At 50.2% G+C, this 16,715-nt stretch overlaps 1 protein-coding gene across 28 annotated transcripts in view; it reads right to left on the bottom strand.

The window, feature by feature from the left end:
• The window catches only part of NSD1 (nuclear receptor binding SET domain protein 1), a 148,907-nt gene extending 132,423 nt beyond the window's left edge, over positions 1-16,484 (bottom strand). For 2 of the 28 annotated variants that reach the window (XR_016235582.1, XM_017341273.4), the window contains exons 1-3: positions 14,271-14,548; positions 13,002-13,115; positions 12,172-12,261 (exon numbers count right to left, since the gene is read on the bottom strand). Coding sequence is in view for 19 of the 28 variants with exons in the window: in XM_017341273.4 (XP_017196762.1) it covers positions 12,172-12,261; positions 13,002-13,031 (120 nt within the window). In the remaining 9 variants the exon portion in view is untranslated. Of the gene's footprint in view, positions 1-11,641; positions 11,747-12,171; positions 13,116-13,981; positions 14,157-14,178; positions 14,232-14,270; positions 14,549-14,570; positions 14,742-14,836; positions 15,004-15,090; positions 15,473-15,613; positions 15,743-16,358 lie in introns of those variants that run through there. The other 26 variants (XM_070076451.1, XM_070076452.2, XM_070076448.1 and 23 more) reach the window with 26 other exon arrangements.
• Between the last annotated feature and the right edge of the window lie 231 nt (positions 16,485-16,715).

Raw genomic sequence — 16,715 nt, 5'->3', positions numbered from 1 at the left:
TGGCTGCTCCTCTTCTGATCCAGCTCTCTGCTGTGGCATGGGAAAGCAGAAGATGGCCCAAGTCCTTGAGCCACTGCACCCACGTGTGAGACGTGGAGAAAGCTCCTGGCTCCTGGCTTCAGATCGGCGTAGCTCCAGCCGTTGCAGCCATCTGGGGAGTGAACCAGTGGATGGAAGACCTCTCTCTCTCTGGCTCTACCTCTCTCTGTAACTCTTTCAAATAAATAAAATAAATATTTAAAAAAATAATAAAAGGGGGGCCAGCGCCGCGGCTCAATAGGCTAATCCTCCGCCTAGCGGCGCCGGCACACCGGGTTCTAGTCCCGGTCGGGGCGCCGGATTCTGTCCCGGTTGCCCCTCTTCCAGGCCAGCCCTCTGCTGTGGCCAGGGAGTGCAGTGGAGGATGGCCCAGGTGCTTGGGCCCTGCACCCCATGGGAGACCAGGAAAAGCACCTGGCTCCTGGCTCCTGCCATTGGATCAGCGCGGTGCGCCGGCCGCAGCGCGCCGGCCGCGGCGGCCATTGGAGGGTGAACCAACGGCAAAGGAAGACCTTTCTCTCTGTCTCTCTCTCTCACTGTCCACTCTGCCTATCAAAAAATTAAAAAAAAAAAAAATAATAATAATAATAATAAAAGGGGGCCAGCACCATGGCGCAGTAGTTAATCCTCCACCTGCGGCACCGGCATCCCATATGAGCGCTGGTTCTATTCCTAGCTGCTCCTCTTCCAATCCAGCTCTCTGCTATGGCAGAAGATGGCCCAAGTCCTTGGGACCCTGTACTCACATGGGAGATCTGGAGGAAGCTCCTGGCTTCTGGCTTCTGGCTTCAGATCGGCGCAGCTCCGGCTGTTGCGGCCATTTGGGGAGTGAACCAACAGAAGGAAGACATTTCTGTCTCTCCCTCTGTAACTCTACCTCTCAAATAAATAAATAAAATCTTAAAAAAAAAAAAAAAATCTCGATGTCTCCTACTGAGTACCTGAATTCAATGCTTCCAGTTCTTGACACCAGCTTTCCTGCTAATGCAGAATCTTGGAGGCAGTGGCAATGGCTCACCTAACTGGGTTCCTGTAACCCTCGTAGAAGACCTGAATGGTTTTCCTAGCTCCCTAGCCCTCTGGGGAATGAACCAACAGATCAGCACAGTCTCTCAAATAAGTAACTTTTTAAAAAGCCACTTGGAAAAAATAAATAAATAAGTAAGCTCTTGGGACTCCCCCATCCCACATCAGAGTATCTGATTTGGAGTCCTGGCTCCACTGCCAACTTGAGCTTCCTGCTAATGTATATCCTGGAAGGCAGCAAATTATAGCTCAAGTACTTGGGTCCCTGCCACCCACCTGGGAGAACCACACGGAGTTCTGGGCTCCCAGCCTGGCCCAACCCTGGCTATTGCAGGCATTTAGGGAGTGAATCAAGAGATGGAAGATTTTTGTGTATGTCTGTCTTTCAAGTAAACAAACAAACAAAAAATTGGCTTTAATTACTATGAATCTATGACAAAGGAAAAACAGCAAAAAAGCAACAATGTACTATAGCTATATTACTTAACAGCAGGGGTACAGAAAACTATTGATTCAATTACAAAAATAATTATGATTACCAAATAATGGTGCAAATCCTCCTGATTATTAAACAATCGAAACAATCAACAGTAGTTAATGTCATCTTACCAATCAATGAGAGAGTATGGAAAAATAGAGGGAAGAAAAAACACACTTCTCAAAATTCACAACATACATATGGTTTCTAATGGTACATATGGCTCTTGACACACAATAATTGGCCTCACTTACTGAGCACCTACTTCAGGACCTGCACTGTGCTAGCTGCTTCATATTCATTATGTTGCTACAATGCATTCTCAACAAGCCTGCAAGAAAGGTAACATACGAGGAAATGGGTGTCTCCTGTGATTAACGGACTTCTCCAACTCCAAAAGGTAGGGCAGTATACAGAGATCTGTCCAGTGCTACAGTCACTATGATTTAACATCTTTAATGGACGTTGAGCATGAAGAGAAAAATGGGTGCTTCAAATTTTAGGGAGTTTAAATTAGAAAGTCTTAAACTGAGTTCACAGGGAAATGAAGTCAAAATCTCTGAAGTTTTGAAATTTGCTACATTGACAGCTGACAGTCTATTCATTACCTTCCTCCCTAAAATTTATCTTTTTCAATTATAACAACATTGTTCATTCATTCATTCAATAAATAGGTATGCAAAACAACAAGGCATCATGGTATACAATGTTAAGATAAATGGATGAACCAGACGAGGAAAATAACAGCAAAGCCAGGGGACAATGTGGAGCAAAGGAGCTCACCATTCAGGGAGCAGGTGTCTGGCCCAGGGCTATGATGCCCACAGCGCACACTGAGTGTCTGGGTTCAATTCTCAGCTCTGGCACCTCAATGTAGACTTTGCACAAAAGAGATGATGGCTCAGTAATTGGGTCCCTGACACCCACATGGAAAACCTAGACTGACTTCCTGACTCCTGTCTTCAGCTCCCAGGCCCGTAAAGGAGGTGTGGAGTGAATCTGTGCATGGGAAAATTATCCAAGTCTCTCACTCTTTCTCTGCTTGTCTAATTAAACAGCTCAGTTTAGCTAAACCCAGGGGGGTTCACAAAGCATATAGCTTGAGATTTCAAAAGGTCAGGGGGAAGGCATTGTGGCATAGCAGGTTAAGCCAATGCTTGAGATGCCTGTATCTCATTATCAGACTGCTATGTCTAGCCCTGGCTCCTCCACTTCTGATTCAGCTTCCTAGTAATACAGCTGGAAGGCAGCGGATGATGGCCCACGTACTCGCACCCCTGCTCCCATGTGAGAGACTGGGATGGAGTTCCTGGCTTCGACCTGGCCCAGCCCTGGCTGTCATGGACATTTGGAGAGTGAACCAGTAGATATATGATCTGTGTCTTCTTTTGCCACTCTGCCTACCAAATAAATAAACCTTAAAAAAAAAAAAAGTCAGGAACGGTTCCTACCTAAGAGGAACTGAATTTGGTCTTTGTCAGAAAAAATGGGGAGGAGTTTGGCACAAAAGATAAAGCAAAGCAACAGAGAAAGAGATCTTCCGTCCATGGCTTCGCTCCTCAAATGCATGCAATAGCCAAGACTGGGCCAGACCAAAACCAGGAGCCCAGAATTCCATCTGGGTACCCACATGGGTGGCAGGGGTCCAAGCTCTTGAGCCATCCTCTGCTGCCTCCCAGGATGCATTAGCAGGAAGCTGAATGGGAAGCAGAAGATCCTGGACTTGAACCAGGGTGCCAATATAGGCTGCAGGTGCCCCAAATGGCAGCTTAACCAACTGCGCACAATGCCTGCCCCTGAAGAAAAAGCTTTAAGCAACGACCTGATATTTCTCATTTTGGCAGCAGGAAGTAATCTTATATTGGATAGGAAGGCAAAAAAAAAAAACAAACACAAAATGAAGACCAGTGACAAAGACCCTGTAAGAAGAATGTGAATGAAGAAAAAGAAAGGCTGACAGAATCTGCATAATTTAGCAATAGCATAAAAATTCCACTCTAGGGGTTGATGTTGCAGGCGCATAGCAGGCTAAACCGCTGCCTATAATCCTGACATCCCATATGAACACCAGTTCAAGTCCCAGATGCTCCACTTCCGATTCAGCTCCCTGCTAATGTGCCTAGGAAAGCAGAAGATGACCCAAGTATTTTGACCCCTGCCACCCAGGTAGGAGACCCTGATGGAATTCCAGGATACGCTTTGGCCTGGCCCAGCCCTGGATGCAGCAGTCATTTGGGAAATGAACCAGTGAACAGAAGATCTCTCTGTAACTCTTCTTCTCAAATAAATGAAATCTCAAAAAAAAAAAAAAAAAACCACCTCTATACATGAGGGCATATAGACCTATCATTACACCTTTATTTCCTGACAACTCCATTCTACCCAGATTCCTATCAAAGAATTCCTGGCCACTTGGATATGCTATTTCCTCTCACTGACATGTCTGCTAAAATTATAAATAATCATCCTTGGCCTATGCCGCGGCTCACTAGGCTAGTCCTCCACCTGAGGCGCCGGTACTCCAGGTTCTAGTCCTGGCTGGCGTGCCAGTTCTGTCCTGGTTGCTCCTCTTCCAGTCCAGCTCTCTGCCATGGCCCGGGAAGGCAGTGGAGGATGGCCTAATTCCTTGGGCGCCTGCACCTGCATGGGAGACCAGGAGGAAGCACCTGTTTCCTGGCTTTGGATCAGCACAGCTCTGGCCGTTGCGGTCATTTGGGGGGTGAACCAACAGAAGACCTTTCTCTCTGTCTCTCTCTAACTCTGCCTGTCAAAAAATAATAAACAAAATAAAATAATCATCTGTGGAACTCTTTCTGACTATTCCAGGCATGTCTTTGGGAACACCTACCAATCACATCACTTAGGACTCTGAATTGTCTTTGTTCCTACTTGTCTTTGCCACACAGTGAAGTTTCTCAAAAGCACAGCCTCTTTTTGCTTCTACTAGCAGTACCTGGCAGAGGCGGCACTCAAATCTGTTTTAATCACATAAATGAGTAAGTGACTACAAGGTTTCTGGCCTTGAGATAAATAGGATGATGTCATCATTAACACAGAAGGAATGTACAGCGGATGGTGTTGTGGCGTAGTGGTTGGAGCCACCACCCGCAGTGCCAGCATCCCATATTCGAAACCAGCTGGAGTCCTAGCTGCTCCACATCCGATCCAGCTCTCTGCTATGGTCTGGGAAGGTAGTGGAAGACAGCTCAAGTGCTTGGGCCCCTGCACCTGCATGTGGGACCAGAAGGAAGCTCTTGGCTCCTGGCTTCGGATCAAGCCTAGCTCTGGCAGTTGTGGCCATTTGGGGAGTAAACCAGTAGATGGAGGATTTCTTTCTCTCTGCCTCTGCCTCTCTGTAACTGCCTATCAAATAAATAGATAAATATTAAAAAACAGAAATGTATACTTGCCAATAAAAAAGATGGGTTCAAGATGGAAATACTACATTTTTAACTGACTATGATATGAGGCATAAGAGCAATTCAATTGGTGATTCAAATTTCTGGGTCTGATGCTCAGAAATCTGGTCAGAGAAAGAGAACCATTTCACAAAGCTACATAGTAAAGTGAATTAATGAAAGTAGAGGAGGCCGGCTCAATAGGCTAATCCTCCACCTAGAGGCACCGGCACACCGGTTCTAGTCCCGGTCGGGGTGCCGGATTCTTTCCTAGTTGCCCCTCTTCCAGGCCAGCTCTCTGCTGTGGCCCGGGAAGGCAGTGGAGGATGGCCAAGTACTTGGGCCCTGCACCCCATGGGAGACCAGGAGAAGCACCTGGCTCCTGCCTTTGGATCAGCGCGGTGCGCCGGCCGCGGCAGCCATTGGAGGGTGAACCAACAGCAAAGGAAGACCTTTCTCTCTGTCTCTCTCTCTCTCACTGTCCACTCTGCCTGTCAAAAAAAGAAAGAAAGAAAGAAAGAAAGTAGAGGAGAGTAAAAAAAAGAGCAAGACAGGCACTGTGGTGCAGTAAGGTAAGCCACTGTTTAGGACAGACATCTGTATTCCCATATTACAGCGCCTGGTCTGAGTTCCAGTTACTTTGTGCTTCTGATCCAGCTTCTTGCTAATGTGCCTGGGAGACAGTGCATGATGGCCCCAAGTACTTGGGTTCCTGCCACCCACATGTAAGACCCAGAGAGAGTTTCCAGCTCCTAGCTTCAGCTTGCTCTAGCCCCTGCTGCGTTGTGGGCATTTGAAGAGTGAACCAGAGGATGAACGATCTTTGTCATTCTGCCTTCCAAATAAACAAATCTTTTTAAAAAACAGAAAGACAGGGTCCGGCACTGTGGCTCATTGGGTTAACACCCTGGCCTGAAGCGCCGGGATCCCTTATGGGCGCTGGTTCAAGACCTGGCTGCTCCACTCCCCATCCAGCTCTCTGCTATGGCCTGGGAAAGCAGTAGAAGATGGCCCAGGTCCTTGGGCCCCTGCACCCACATGGAGACCCAGAAGAAGCTCCTGGCTCCTGGTTTCGGATCAGTGCAGCTCTGGCTGTTGCAGCCATCTGGAGAGTGAACCATCAGATGGAAGACTTCACTCTCTCTGCTTCTCCTCTCTCTGTGTAACTCTGACTTTGAAATAAAATAAAATAAATCTTTAAAAAAAAAAAAAACAGAAAGCAGCATGCAGTCAAAAAAAGACTGTTCCAAGGAGTCAATATTATAGTGCTACAAGTTAAGCCACTGTTTAGGACACCGGCATCCCCAGAGTACCTGGTTCAAGTCACTTCTGATCAAGCTTCCTGCTAATGTATTTGGGAAGAAGCAAATAATGACTCAAGAACTTTAATCTGGGGCTGACACTGTGGTACAGCCAGTAAAGCTGCCACCTGCTACACCAACATTCCATATGGGCACCAGTTCGAGTCCCATCTGCTCTACTTCTGATCCAGCTCCCTGTGAATTAGCCTGGCAAAGCAGTGGAAGAGGACCCAAGTGCTTGGGCCTTTGCACCCACATGGGAGACCTGTAAGAAACTCCTGGTTCTTGGCTTTGGCCTGGCCCAGCCTCAGCTGTTGCAGCCACCTGGGGAGTGAACCAGCAGATAGAAGACCTCTCTCTCTCTCTCTTTCTTTCTCTCTTTCTCTCTCTCCCTGCCTCCCTCCCTCCCTCCCTCCCTCTTTCTCTCCCCCACCCCATAACTATGGATTTCAAATAAATAAAATAAAAAAAGAATTAGTGATGTAGTAGAAGGACAGAGAATGAAGACTCTGTAAAGAAGAAAGAATTATTAATAAAAGCAGGTCCCCAGCAGCAGGCAGTTAAGTTACTGGTTAAGATGCCCGTATTTCTTATCACCTCCTGCTCCTGGCTCCCAATAATGCAGACCCTAAGAGACAGCAATGGTGGTTCAAGTAGTTGAGACCCTTCCATTCAGATGGACTTTGTTCCCAGCCCCCAAGGTTTGGCCCTGCCCCAAGCTTCACAACATGGAGATCTGAGACAGAACCAGAAAATGAAAGTGTTCTGTCTCCCTCTCTGCCTTTCAAATAAATAATTTTAATGAAAAAACAGAGTCCCCAGGAAAAAGGAGGGAGTCAGATAGAGAACAGAAGCTCCTGAGGTATTGAGACAGGATCACTTTTCCTTTCAGAGAAAATTGCTAGAATGCTGGGTAGAGGAGACAGCTCCGGAGAAGTCATTCTCATCTCGGGCACCAACATTACATGACTTGGCCAATAAGCGCACTTATCTCTCTCATTCTAAATCCAGGCTCTAATCTTAGCCTCCACAAAAGGCAACTCCAAAAGGTCTGTCAAAATTCTCCCTCTGAAACAATCCTTTAGATTTATTCTTTCCAGTAGCAGCTCTGCTCAAGCACAAGTCTCAACTACTATTAGAACAGCCTCCCCCAGATGGCATTATACCACTTCTCAGCTAAAATCCCTCACTAACTCCCAGTCCCCAACATTATTAAAAGCCTTGGTCTAGATGTCTAGGCTCTATTAGCTGACTACACCTATTCTACCCAAGCAATCCCCAACAAGTATTCTCTGAAAATGTCATGCTCATTTAATTCTTCACATCCAAAGTACCCTCTAGAGGCCAGCACTGTGGCATAGCGGATAAAGCCTCTGCCTACGATGCTGGCATCCCATATGGGTGCCGGTTCGCATCCTGGCTTCTCCACTTCCGATACAGCTCTCTGCTATGGCCTGGGAAAGAAGTAGAAGATGGCCTGAGACCTTGGGCCTCTGCACCCCCATGGGAGACCTGGAAGAAGATCCTGGCTTCAGATCAGCGCAACTCGAGCCAATGTCGCCATCTGGGGAATGAAACAGCAGATAGAAGACCTCTCCCTCCCTCCCTCCCTCTCTCTCTCTCTCTGTAACTCTGACTTACAAATAAATAAATTATTAAAAAAAAAGTATCCTCTAAACCAAATAAACCCAACCCAACAAAGGCCAAATTCATGTCTCAATCCTTCCTTAAGGCCTCAGCTGCTCCAGGTTTCTTTCATCTCTCCACTCAATTCATTAACCACTTCAATGTCCAAAGAGCAGAACTTAGATGACTGTCAGTATAATATGTATGTCAGACCACCCTGAAAAAAAATTTCTAAATGTATAAGTTTGCTAAGTCCCACCTTATACATGTAACATACACTTACACGCTCCAATATTTTCAACATTTTTTTAAAGATTTTATTTATTTATTTGAGAGGTAGAGTTACAGACAGTGAGAGAGAGAGAAACAGAGAGAAAAGGTCTTCCTTCCATTGGTTCACTCCCTAGTTGGCCGCAACGGCCAGAGCTGCGCTGATCCAAAGCCAGGAGCCAGGAGCTTCTTCCGGGTCTCCTAGACGGGTGCAGGGGCTCAAGGACTTGGGCCATCTACTGCTTTCCCAGGCCACAGCAGAGAGCTGGATTGGAAGTGGAGCAGCCGGGTCTCAAACCAGCACCCATATGGGATGCCGGTGCCGCAGGCAGAGGATTAACCTAGAGCACCACGGCGCCGGCCCCTCCACTTTTTTTAAAACCAATATTCTAGGGCCAGCACTGTGCAACAGCAGGTAAAGCCGCTGTCTGCAACGCTGGCATCTCAGATAGGCGCCAGTTCTAGTTCCAGCTGCTCCACTACCGATCCAGCTCTCTTCTATGGCCCGGGAAAGCAGTAGAAGATGGCCCAAGTTCTTGGGACCCTGCACCCACATGGAGACCTAGAGGAAGCTCCTGGCTCCTGGCTCCCGATCAGCGTAGCTCCGGCCACTGCACCCATCTGGGGAGTGAACCAACGGATGGAAGACCTCTCTCTCTCTCTGCATCTCTGTAATTCTGCCTTTCAAATAAAAAGTAAATTTAAAAAAATTCCACTTACATCTCATTGATAAGAGCCAGACAGGCTTACATTTCTATGTGGATGCTTCTAGAGAATATACTATATCCATCTTCAGATATAAACTTATACATGAAAACAGAAACTACATACACGTATACATACAATAAATCTCAACAGGAACCCAGGAAAAAAGATGTCTGGGCTGCCAATAGGTTTGAGGATCCCTAAGTCATTATGATAGTAAAGGAAAAAAAAACTCTCCACAGAAGTATCTAAATCAAGAAGAGTAAAAAGCAAATTGCTGCAAACCAGTCTAGTGAGAAGATGAAGAGTATCAGAGGAGTTACTAAGAAAACCAAGGGGTTTTGGCCTGGCCTAGCCCTAGCCATTGTGGTCATTTGGGGAGTGAACCAGCAGATGGAAGATTCTGTCCCGGTTGCCCCTCTTCCAGGCCAGCTCTCTGCTGTGGCCTGGGAGTACAGTGGAGGATGGCCCAAGTCCTTGGGCGCCTGCATCCACATGGGAGACCGGGAGGAAGCACCTGGCTCCGGATCGGCGCAGCACCGGCCATAGCGGCCATTTGGGGAGTGAACCAACGGAAGGAAGACCTTTCTCTCTGTCTCGCTCTCACTGTCTAACTCTGCCTATCAAAAAAAAAGAAAAGAAAGAAAAAACCCAAAGGTACTTCAGTAATTCTCATTTCAAGAGTTTCAGTTTTGCCTCCAAGAGTTCACCTAAGTCTTCTACATCTCTTTTTACTAAAAGGATATATGTAGACCCAGTGAAATAATACAGACCACATCAAACTATTTAATAAACTACAAGTTACTGCCTATTTAAACTTAGAGCCCTGGGACCAACATTCCCTCAAGATTTTATCAAACACCTACTATGTACAGAGCATAAAGGCTTTGTACACTGAATAGAATTAGATGGTTTCAAACCAGTTAAATATAAAAGAACTTTGTGAGGATTTTTAAACTGTAAGAATAATCATTTCACATCACTAAATACAAAGGAAATAAATGAAGAGCACAAGAGGGTAAATTACAGAGGCTGTTCATTCATGGTAAGAGGCAGACAGTATGCTTGGAGTTAGATACATGAAATACACAAAAGATGATCTGGATTCATACATCTTTCTCCAATTCTGTACAGGAGGTTTACAACTCTAATAACTGTTCTTACCAAAACCAAGAGAACTTTATTCTATCACAACATTACAGATAGAATAGTAACATTCACAGAAGACTTTCTAAAATTTCCAGCCCTGAGCATAGTAACCACACCTGCTACACTGATGAACTTAAATCAACTGTCAACAGTTTGAATACATCAATGCTGAAGAATTATTGTTAACTACTCCTTTCCCAAGCTACAATGCTTAGCTAAATTTGCATTCTGAGGTTGACTTTACAGTACTTAGTTACAAATGTTCAAAGGCAATCGGGCCAACATTGTGGTGTAGCAGGTAAAGCCACTACCACGAAGCCAACTATGGGCACTGGTGTCCTGACTGCTCCACTTCTGATCCAGTTCTCTGCTAATGGCTTGAGAAAGCTGAGGAAGATGACCCAAGTACCTGGATCCCTGCCACCCACATACAAGACCCAAATGACTGGCTTCTGCATGGCCCTGCACTGGCCATTGCGGCCATTTGGGGAGCGAACCAGCAGATGGAAGATCCTTCTCTGTCTCTCCCTCTCTTTCTGAAACCCTGACTTTCAAATGAATAAACCTTCAAAACAAATTTTTTTCAAAGGCAAAAATAAAGATCTCAATCACAACCTTGAATCAAAGACAAAAAAGAATACATTAGATACTTGCTACTACAAGCCCATAAAATCTTTCAGCAAATTTAAATGCTCTCACTGAAAAAAAAATTTTCTAAACGTATATAAGTTTGCTAAGTCCCATTTTAGACATGTAACATACACCTACAGGCTCCAATATTTTCAACTGTTTTTAAAACCAACATTCCACTAACATCTCATTGACAAAAGCCAGACAGGCTTACATTTCTATTTGGATGCTTCTAGAGAAAACAGTATCTCCATCTTTAGATATAAACTTATACATGAAAACAGAAACCATATACATGTATATGTACGATAAATTTCAGCAGGAACCCAAGGAAAACGACATCTGAGTTGCCAACAGGTTTTCAAAATAGCTTCCAATCTAATACCTATCTAGAACAATACACATTCAACACAACCAAGAAAGCAAATTTTTAAAATCTGAAAGTGCCACGCTAAGGAAACCAAGAACTACTAATGCATATCTAAGATATGAATCAACAAACAAAAGTGACACACCCACATTCTCCCTCTGTAACTTTAAAGAACAGCAGGGCTATACGGTAAGTGAATGTTTAACGCACTCAAAACATATGATGAAAATTTTTCTTATGAGATCTTTACATAGTATTTGTGAGGCATTTCTAGCTCCCTCCCCAAAAAAATCTTCTTTGATAACACTACTGGTGATCATGACAGTGTGTAAATGAAATTGGAATTTAAATATTTAAAGCTGGAATCTTGTAGAAATCAAGCACTTTCTGATTCTACAGGTGATGAAACAGAGGCTGAGGAATCAACTGATCATTTAGCTAACCAGAAGTTCAAGAAATGCTGCCTATGTTCAAATAAAACAAAACGAAAACACTGTTTTTACCACCCTCCAAGACACTATTTAAAAATAGAAACTGAGATCCTGATTTTCTGCATTTCTATATACACACACATGTATTTACAATTCAAAATTTGAAACCAGAAAAGGTTCAGGATGATGGCAGTTAGCAAAAGCATAGGATGTTGTACCTTCAGAACAGGTAGTTCAGAAAAATTAGCCTAATTTAAATTTTGACTGATGTCCAAGAAAGCCTTCTCAGTCACTTTCAATCTGTGCCCAAAATGCACTTCAACCTGCAACAAGAGTCACCCATCAACTAAAAAATAATGCCCTGTGGAAAGAAGACCCCACGTAATAAACTGGTTTACCTAAATCATGATACCAACAGGCCAGAGCCCACCACTTCCTTAAAAAGCTTATCAAATATATACCTCGACCTTGCAAAACTAAATCTGAATTCAATCAAATGCCTTTTTTTTTTTTTTTAAACACTTAGCTAGTCCTCAATGGAGATTTGGGAAAAGCTGAAAAGAATCAAACTCACACAATAGAGATAAATATAAAAACCAAAGTAAAATTGTCTCCCAAAAGCTTATCATTAGCAACAGGCTTTCAGTTTGAACCAATAAGCAACCAAAAACAAACTAGTTGTTTCCCGTTAAGTGGCCTAAATATATATATTTATGTACATATTTAAGTTGTACCAAAAACTGCTTACAAATGGCAATTCCTGTGAAGTAGATGATGATGAAGTTCCAGGTAACTCTAGCATGTTTCCTAATGTACTGGTACTGGAGTCTGGATCATCCTGAAAAGATAAATTTATCGAGTTTAATTGCTCTTCTAGGGTACCGTTTGCATCTCCTAGTGAAAAAGGGGTTGGGAGAAGGGCTGCTTTTTCATTGCTGCCGTCCACTTCACTTCTTTGCTTATTGTTCTGTGTTTCGGTCTGAGGAGCTAATAGCAAGAATGGCGATTTGACTGCACCGTGTCTACTCTCTGGTGTGCTGTCTTGTTCACTTCCCATGGCCACTTTTGCACCATTCTCTGATTTAGGCTCATAATTGCAGGTGGCATTGGTCTGAGTTTCCTCAAAGATCTCCTCTATACACTCATCCTCTGTGACTGGCTGTTCTGGGTCCATTTCAGATTCTACATCTGCATCGTCCACACAAGTACAATTCTCAAAGTGCACCAAGCCATTCTTGATAGTCTTTGTAACTTTTACCTGGAGTTCAGGGGAGTTATTACAACAGGGCTCCTGTTTCATAGCAAGTGCTGTTGGACCACCAGGCCTCAAGGAAGCGCAAACCACTGGCGACTGAGCTCTTGAATCACTTTTTTCAGGGTCTTGAAAGGATTCTGAACCATCTGCAGACCCATTTAAATACTCTACATTGATCATGGAGGCCAAATCCTGTAGTCTCCGCAGTGGAATGTAACAAGATGGAGAATCTTGTCCATAAGCACTTGGGGATGTTCCACTGGCAGTCGACAACTGCATAGTACACCCATTAAGTGGCTCAGAAAAATTGGATTGACCATTACCGAAAGGGCTGTCCTTGTCTTCAGGGGCATCTAAGTTCACTGGGTTGCAAAGGGGCAGCAGACAATTTCTTCTAGGTAGTTCACAAGTCTGATCCATCCTGGGCTGGCATCAACCTGGAATCCAAAAACACAGCAATTAATCTGAGTTAGCAGGCCATCTGACTCTTCTCTTCAAAATGGCAGCCACTTTTCAAGGCCTAGTGGCCTCTATGCCTTCCTGCTGCACTTCCAAGGGCGGAAAAAGTTCTCCCGACTGACGATGGAAAAATGGCCACAGTAAGCCTCCGCAAACTCCATCTTTCCGGAGCTGGGCCGATCGTGCCACATGGAAGCAGCCCGTCCCTTTTTCCTGCGCTGCAGACTGGTGGACAGTTGGGCTGAACTCAAATTAAAATCCCTCTGGCAGTCAAAATTCCCAAATCTCGAACAGTAATCGTCCTCCGCTCCCCCCCGTCCGAGGTCCAGCAGCCCGATCACTTGCAGGGAGGGGGCGGCGGGGTTCAAAGAGGAGGGGGGGTGCTCCCAGACACAGCACAAAAAGGTACCCCTCCTCCTTCCCAGCTCGCTCGGGCGCAGCGGTCACAATAGCGCTGCACCCCGCGCCCAGCCGGCGCCCGAGCCTTTGCAGCGGCCGTGCCCAGGCCGCGGGCGAGTCGGCCGAGGCGGGGGCTCCTCCGAGCTCGCCCTCCTGACTGCAGGCCTGCTCCGTCCGCGGCTGCAGCGTTCAGAGGCCGGGCCGCGGCAGGGGGAGAAACGGAGGCGGCCAGCGAAGCCCAAGTCAGGGCAGCAAGCAGCTGCTACGGCTTGACAAACATGGCTGCTGCCGACGCCGCCGCCGCCGCCGCCGCCTGCCCGGGCCGCGCTCCTTCCCCCAGCCGCGGCAGCACCTCCCGGCCGTGCCGATCGAATTCATCAATATTCAGCAGCCAGCAAAGTTTGCTGCGGGAGGGCTGCCGGCCCCTCGCCCCGCGGCCGACTACCTGAGGGGAGGTGGAGGCCGAGGTGCGCGCGGGCTGCCGCCGGGGGCACGGGCCGCGCCGGGAGGAAGTTCGCGGCAGCCCGGCCAGCTAGGCCTGAGCCCGGCTGGTAGTGATGGAGGAGGGGGAGGGGGCCCGCGGCTGCAGCGCCGCCGGCCGCCAACCCCGCGCCGCGCCCGGCCCTCCCCCGAACCCCTCACCTCTCGGCCACCACCATCTTCCCCGCCCGGCCACCTCCTCCCTCCTCCACCTCCTCGCGCCTGCCCGCCGCCCACCCCAGCGGACTAGTTACCGTGCCCCGCGCCCCCTCCCGGGCCAGCTGGGGGGAGGGGGTGACCCTCATTACACTGGGGCGCGAGCGGAGCGATGGGGAGAGAGGAGCCGCTCGCCGCACCCCCCTCCCCCCGCGTCTCTCTTCTGGGGAGAAGACAGCGAGCGCGACCTGCCCCGGCCTATTCCTCCACCACCACCACCGCCGCCGCCTCCTCCTCCTCCTCCTCACACCCCCACCGCGCGCGCCCCCGCCGCGGCGCGTGCGACCGAGCGCCTCGCGCCGGTCCGCGTGCGGCCGGGGCCCCGAGTGCGCGCGCACCCCTTCCCCCCACCGCGCGCGCGCTCCCTCGCCTCACTCTTCGGGGTTCAGGGCGGGTGAAGTCGGGCTCGCGAGCGCGCCGCCCAATCAGCGAGGCTGCCGCTGCCGCCCCCTCCCCTCCCCCCTGCGCGCCCGCTCGCGGCCCGGGCCTACGGGCCGGCCCGGCTGCCCGGGCGGGGCCTGAGGCAGGCTCCCCAGGGGCCTCGCGCGCCTCCCCGGAGTGTCGGGGCCTGCGGGCGTCGTGGGTGGCATTCCGATCCCCTCACCTATCTCGGGGCGCTGCGCAGGCTACTGGCTGCGCACGGCTCCCACACTCTACCCGTCTCGAACCTCAAGCCCGGCGGCACCTGGCCCGGGCCGAGGCCTGTCCGACCGCCCCGCCAGCCCCGTTCGGGTCCGCGTCAGTCCCGGCCTCCATCTTAGGTTACAGCCCGGGCTCCCCATCCACTGGGCACCTGCCCTCAGCCCGCTCGGTTCGGCCCGAGGCCAAGGCAACCCCCCTCCTTGCCGCACGGCTCACCTGGGGGCTTGGGCTGGGGTCTTCGAGGCCTCAGACCCCGAGCAGGCGCGGCCACAGGTGAACCCCGGCCCGGCCGCACCCCAAACCCACACCACCACCACCACAGACCAAGCTGAGCAGGAAACAAAATGGAGGCAGCAGCTCGGGTCTGCCTCCCCGAGCCAAGCCCGTGCAGCCCCAGGGCTCCCTCCTGCTGCAGGCTCGACGCCCGCGAGGCAGGGGGTTGGCTTCTCCGGGGCGCCGCGGGCAGCCGCCCCAGAGCAGCGCAGACGGGCCGAAGGCTCGGCCCTGCGGTCCCCACAGCCCCTCACCCACCACCCTTTCCCTTCCCCCTCCCCCCATGCCTCTTCCTCCCCCTGCCCGGCCGTGCGGGGTGAGCGGCTCCGGGGAGCCGGGTCGGGTTACCCGCCCGGGCACTGCCCGCCCGGCCGTGGCCTCGGCAGAGGGATGAGGCCGGGCAACCCCAGCGCTAAGACCACCCCCCGCACCCGAGCCCGGCTGCAGCCTGACAGCGCGCCCGCACCTCGGCCTGTCGCCGTGCGGTCCCCGCCGGGCGAGGCCGAGTCCCCAGCCCGGGCACCGCGGGAACGAAGCTCCCGCACGCACGCTGGGGCCCGGGGGTCCTCGCTGCCTCGGGCGGGGCGAGGGGAGCGCGGGGGGGAGGGGTCCACTAATCCCTGCGCCGCCTCCCGCGCCTAGTCTGGGTCTGGGCCTGGCACCGGGGCTCGGGCCGTGGGCGCTGACGGGTGTGGGTAGGTGCGTGCACGCGGGGCTGGGGGCCGGGAGGGGCCGCGCCTCGCACCGCAGACGCTGCAGTTCTCCGCGCCCAGGCAGATGGCCCTCTCTTGCCACAGCCGTCCGGCGCAGGCCGCCTGCTCCACTGCCCGGCTCCCCGGGGAGCGCGCGCATCGCCCCTGCGAGCCGGGCAGCGGGACCCGGACGGAGCTGCGCCAGGAAGACGGACCGCTGGCCGGCCCCGCCAAGCCTGCGGGTGCGACCCCGGGCCAGGGGCTCCTCTGATCTCTGGCGTGTGGGACCTCATGGCCTGTACCCAGCGCCAGGGTGCCGTATCACCAACTTCGCGCAGCCACGGCGCGTCCAATCCGCAAAGACAGCGGAAGGACAGGTTGCGGAATCCAAGCCGGGCCTGATCCTGCAGCTCCAGCTACCTCCCCTCCCCCCGCCCCCGCGCCTGCCCCCGGCCCCCGGCCCGGACTCCGTCATTCCCTGAGCTTGCTCCCCAGCAGGAAGCTCATCCAAGAACCTACTTGGTCCCTAGGGCGCTAATCGCATCCTCGCTGTTGAGAGAAAGCCACAATGGACTGCCATAAAAATTCCGCCTCCTCCAGAAAGCCTTCTGTGATTAGATGTGGAGTTAACTCCATCTCAAAGCTGAGGGCGCCGCCCTCGAGGGCCACGTGATGCCATTCCTTCTAGGGCTTAGTAAATGTGCATAGTTGTTGCCCCAGTGGAGCGTTTACCCGAGTCCCTGGGTTAACCAAGAGCCCACCTGGGAAAAAGGCCACTTTTGGCGTGGCATTGCCCTGCGCAGCATCAGTGCCATCCTTCCGCCTTCAGCCGGCGGCAGCCCAGTAGGCATGGAGTTTGGGATACCCCTAGCCTTT

Source organism: Oryctolagus cuniculus, chromosome 6, assembly GCF_051225735.1.
Source record: "Oryctolagus cuniculus isolate XC-2025 breed Fujian yellow rabbit chromosome 6, ASM5122573v1, whole genome shotgun sequence".
Classification (NCBI taxonomy): domain Eukaryota; kingdom Metazoa; phylum Chordata; class Mammalia; order Lagomorpha; family Leporidae; genus Oryctolagus; species Oryctolagus cuniculus.
Note: the sequence above shows the minus strand (reverse complement) of the source record. Positions and strands in the feature narration are given on the sequence as shown.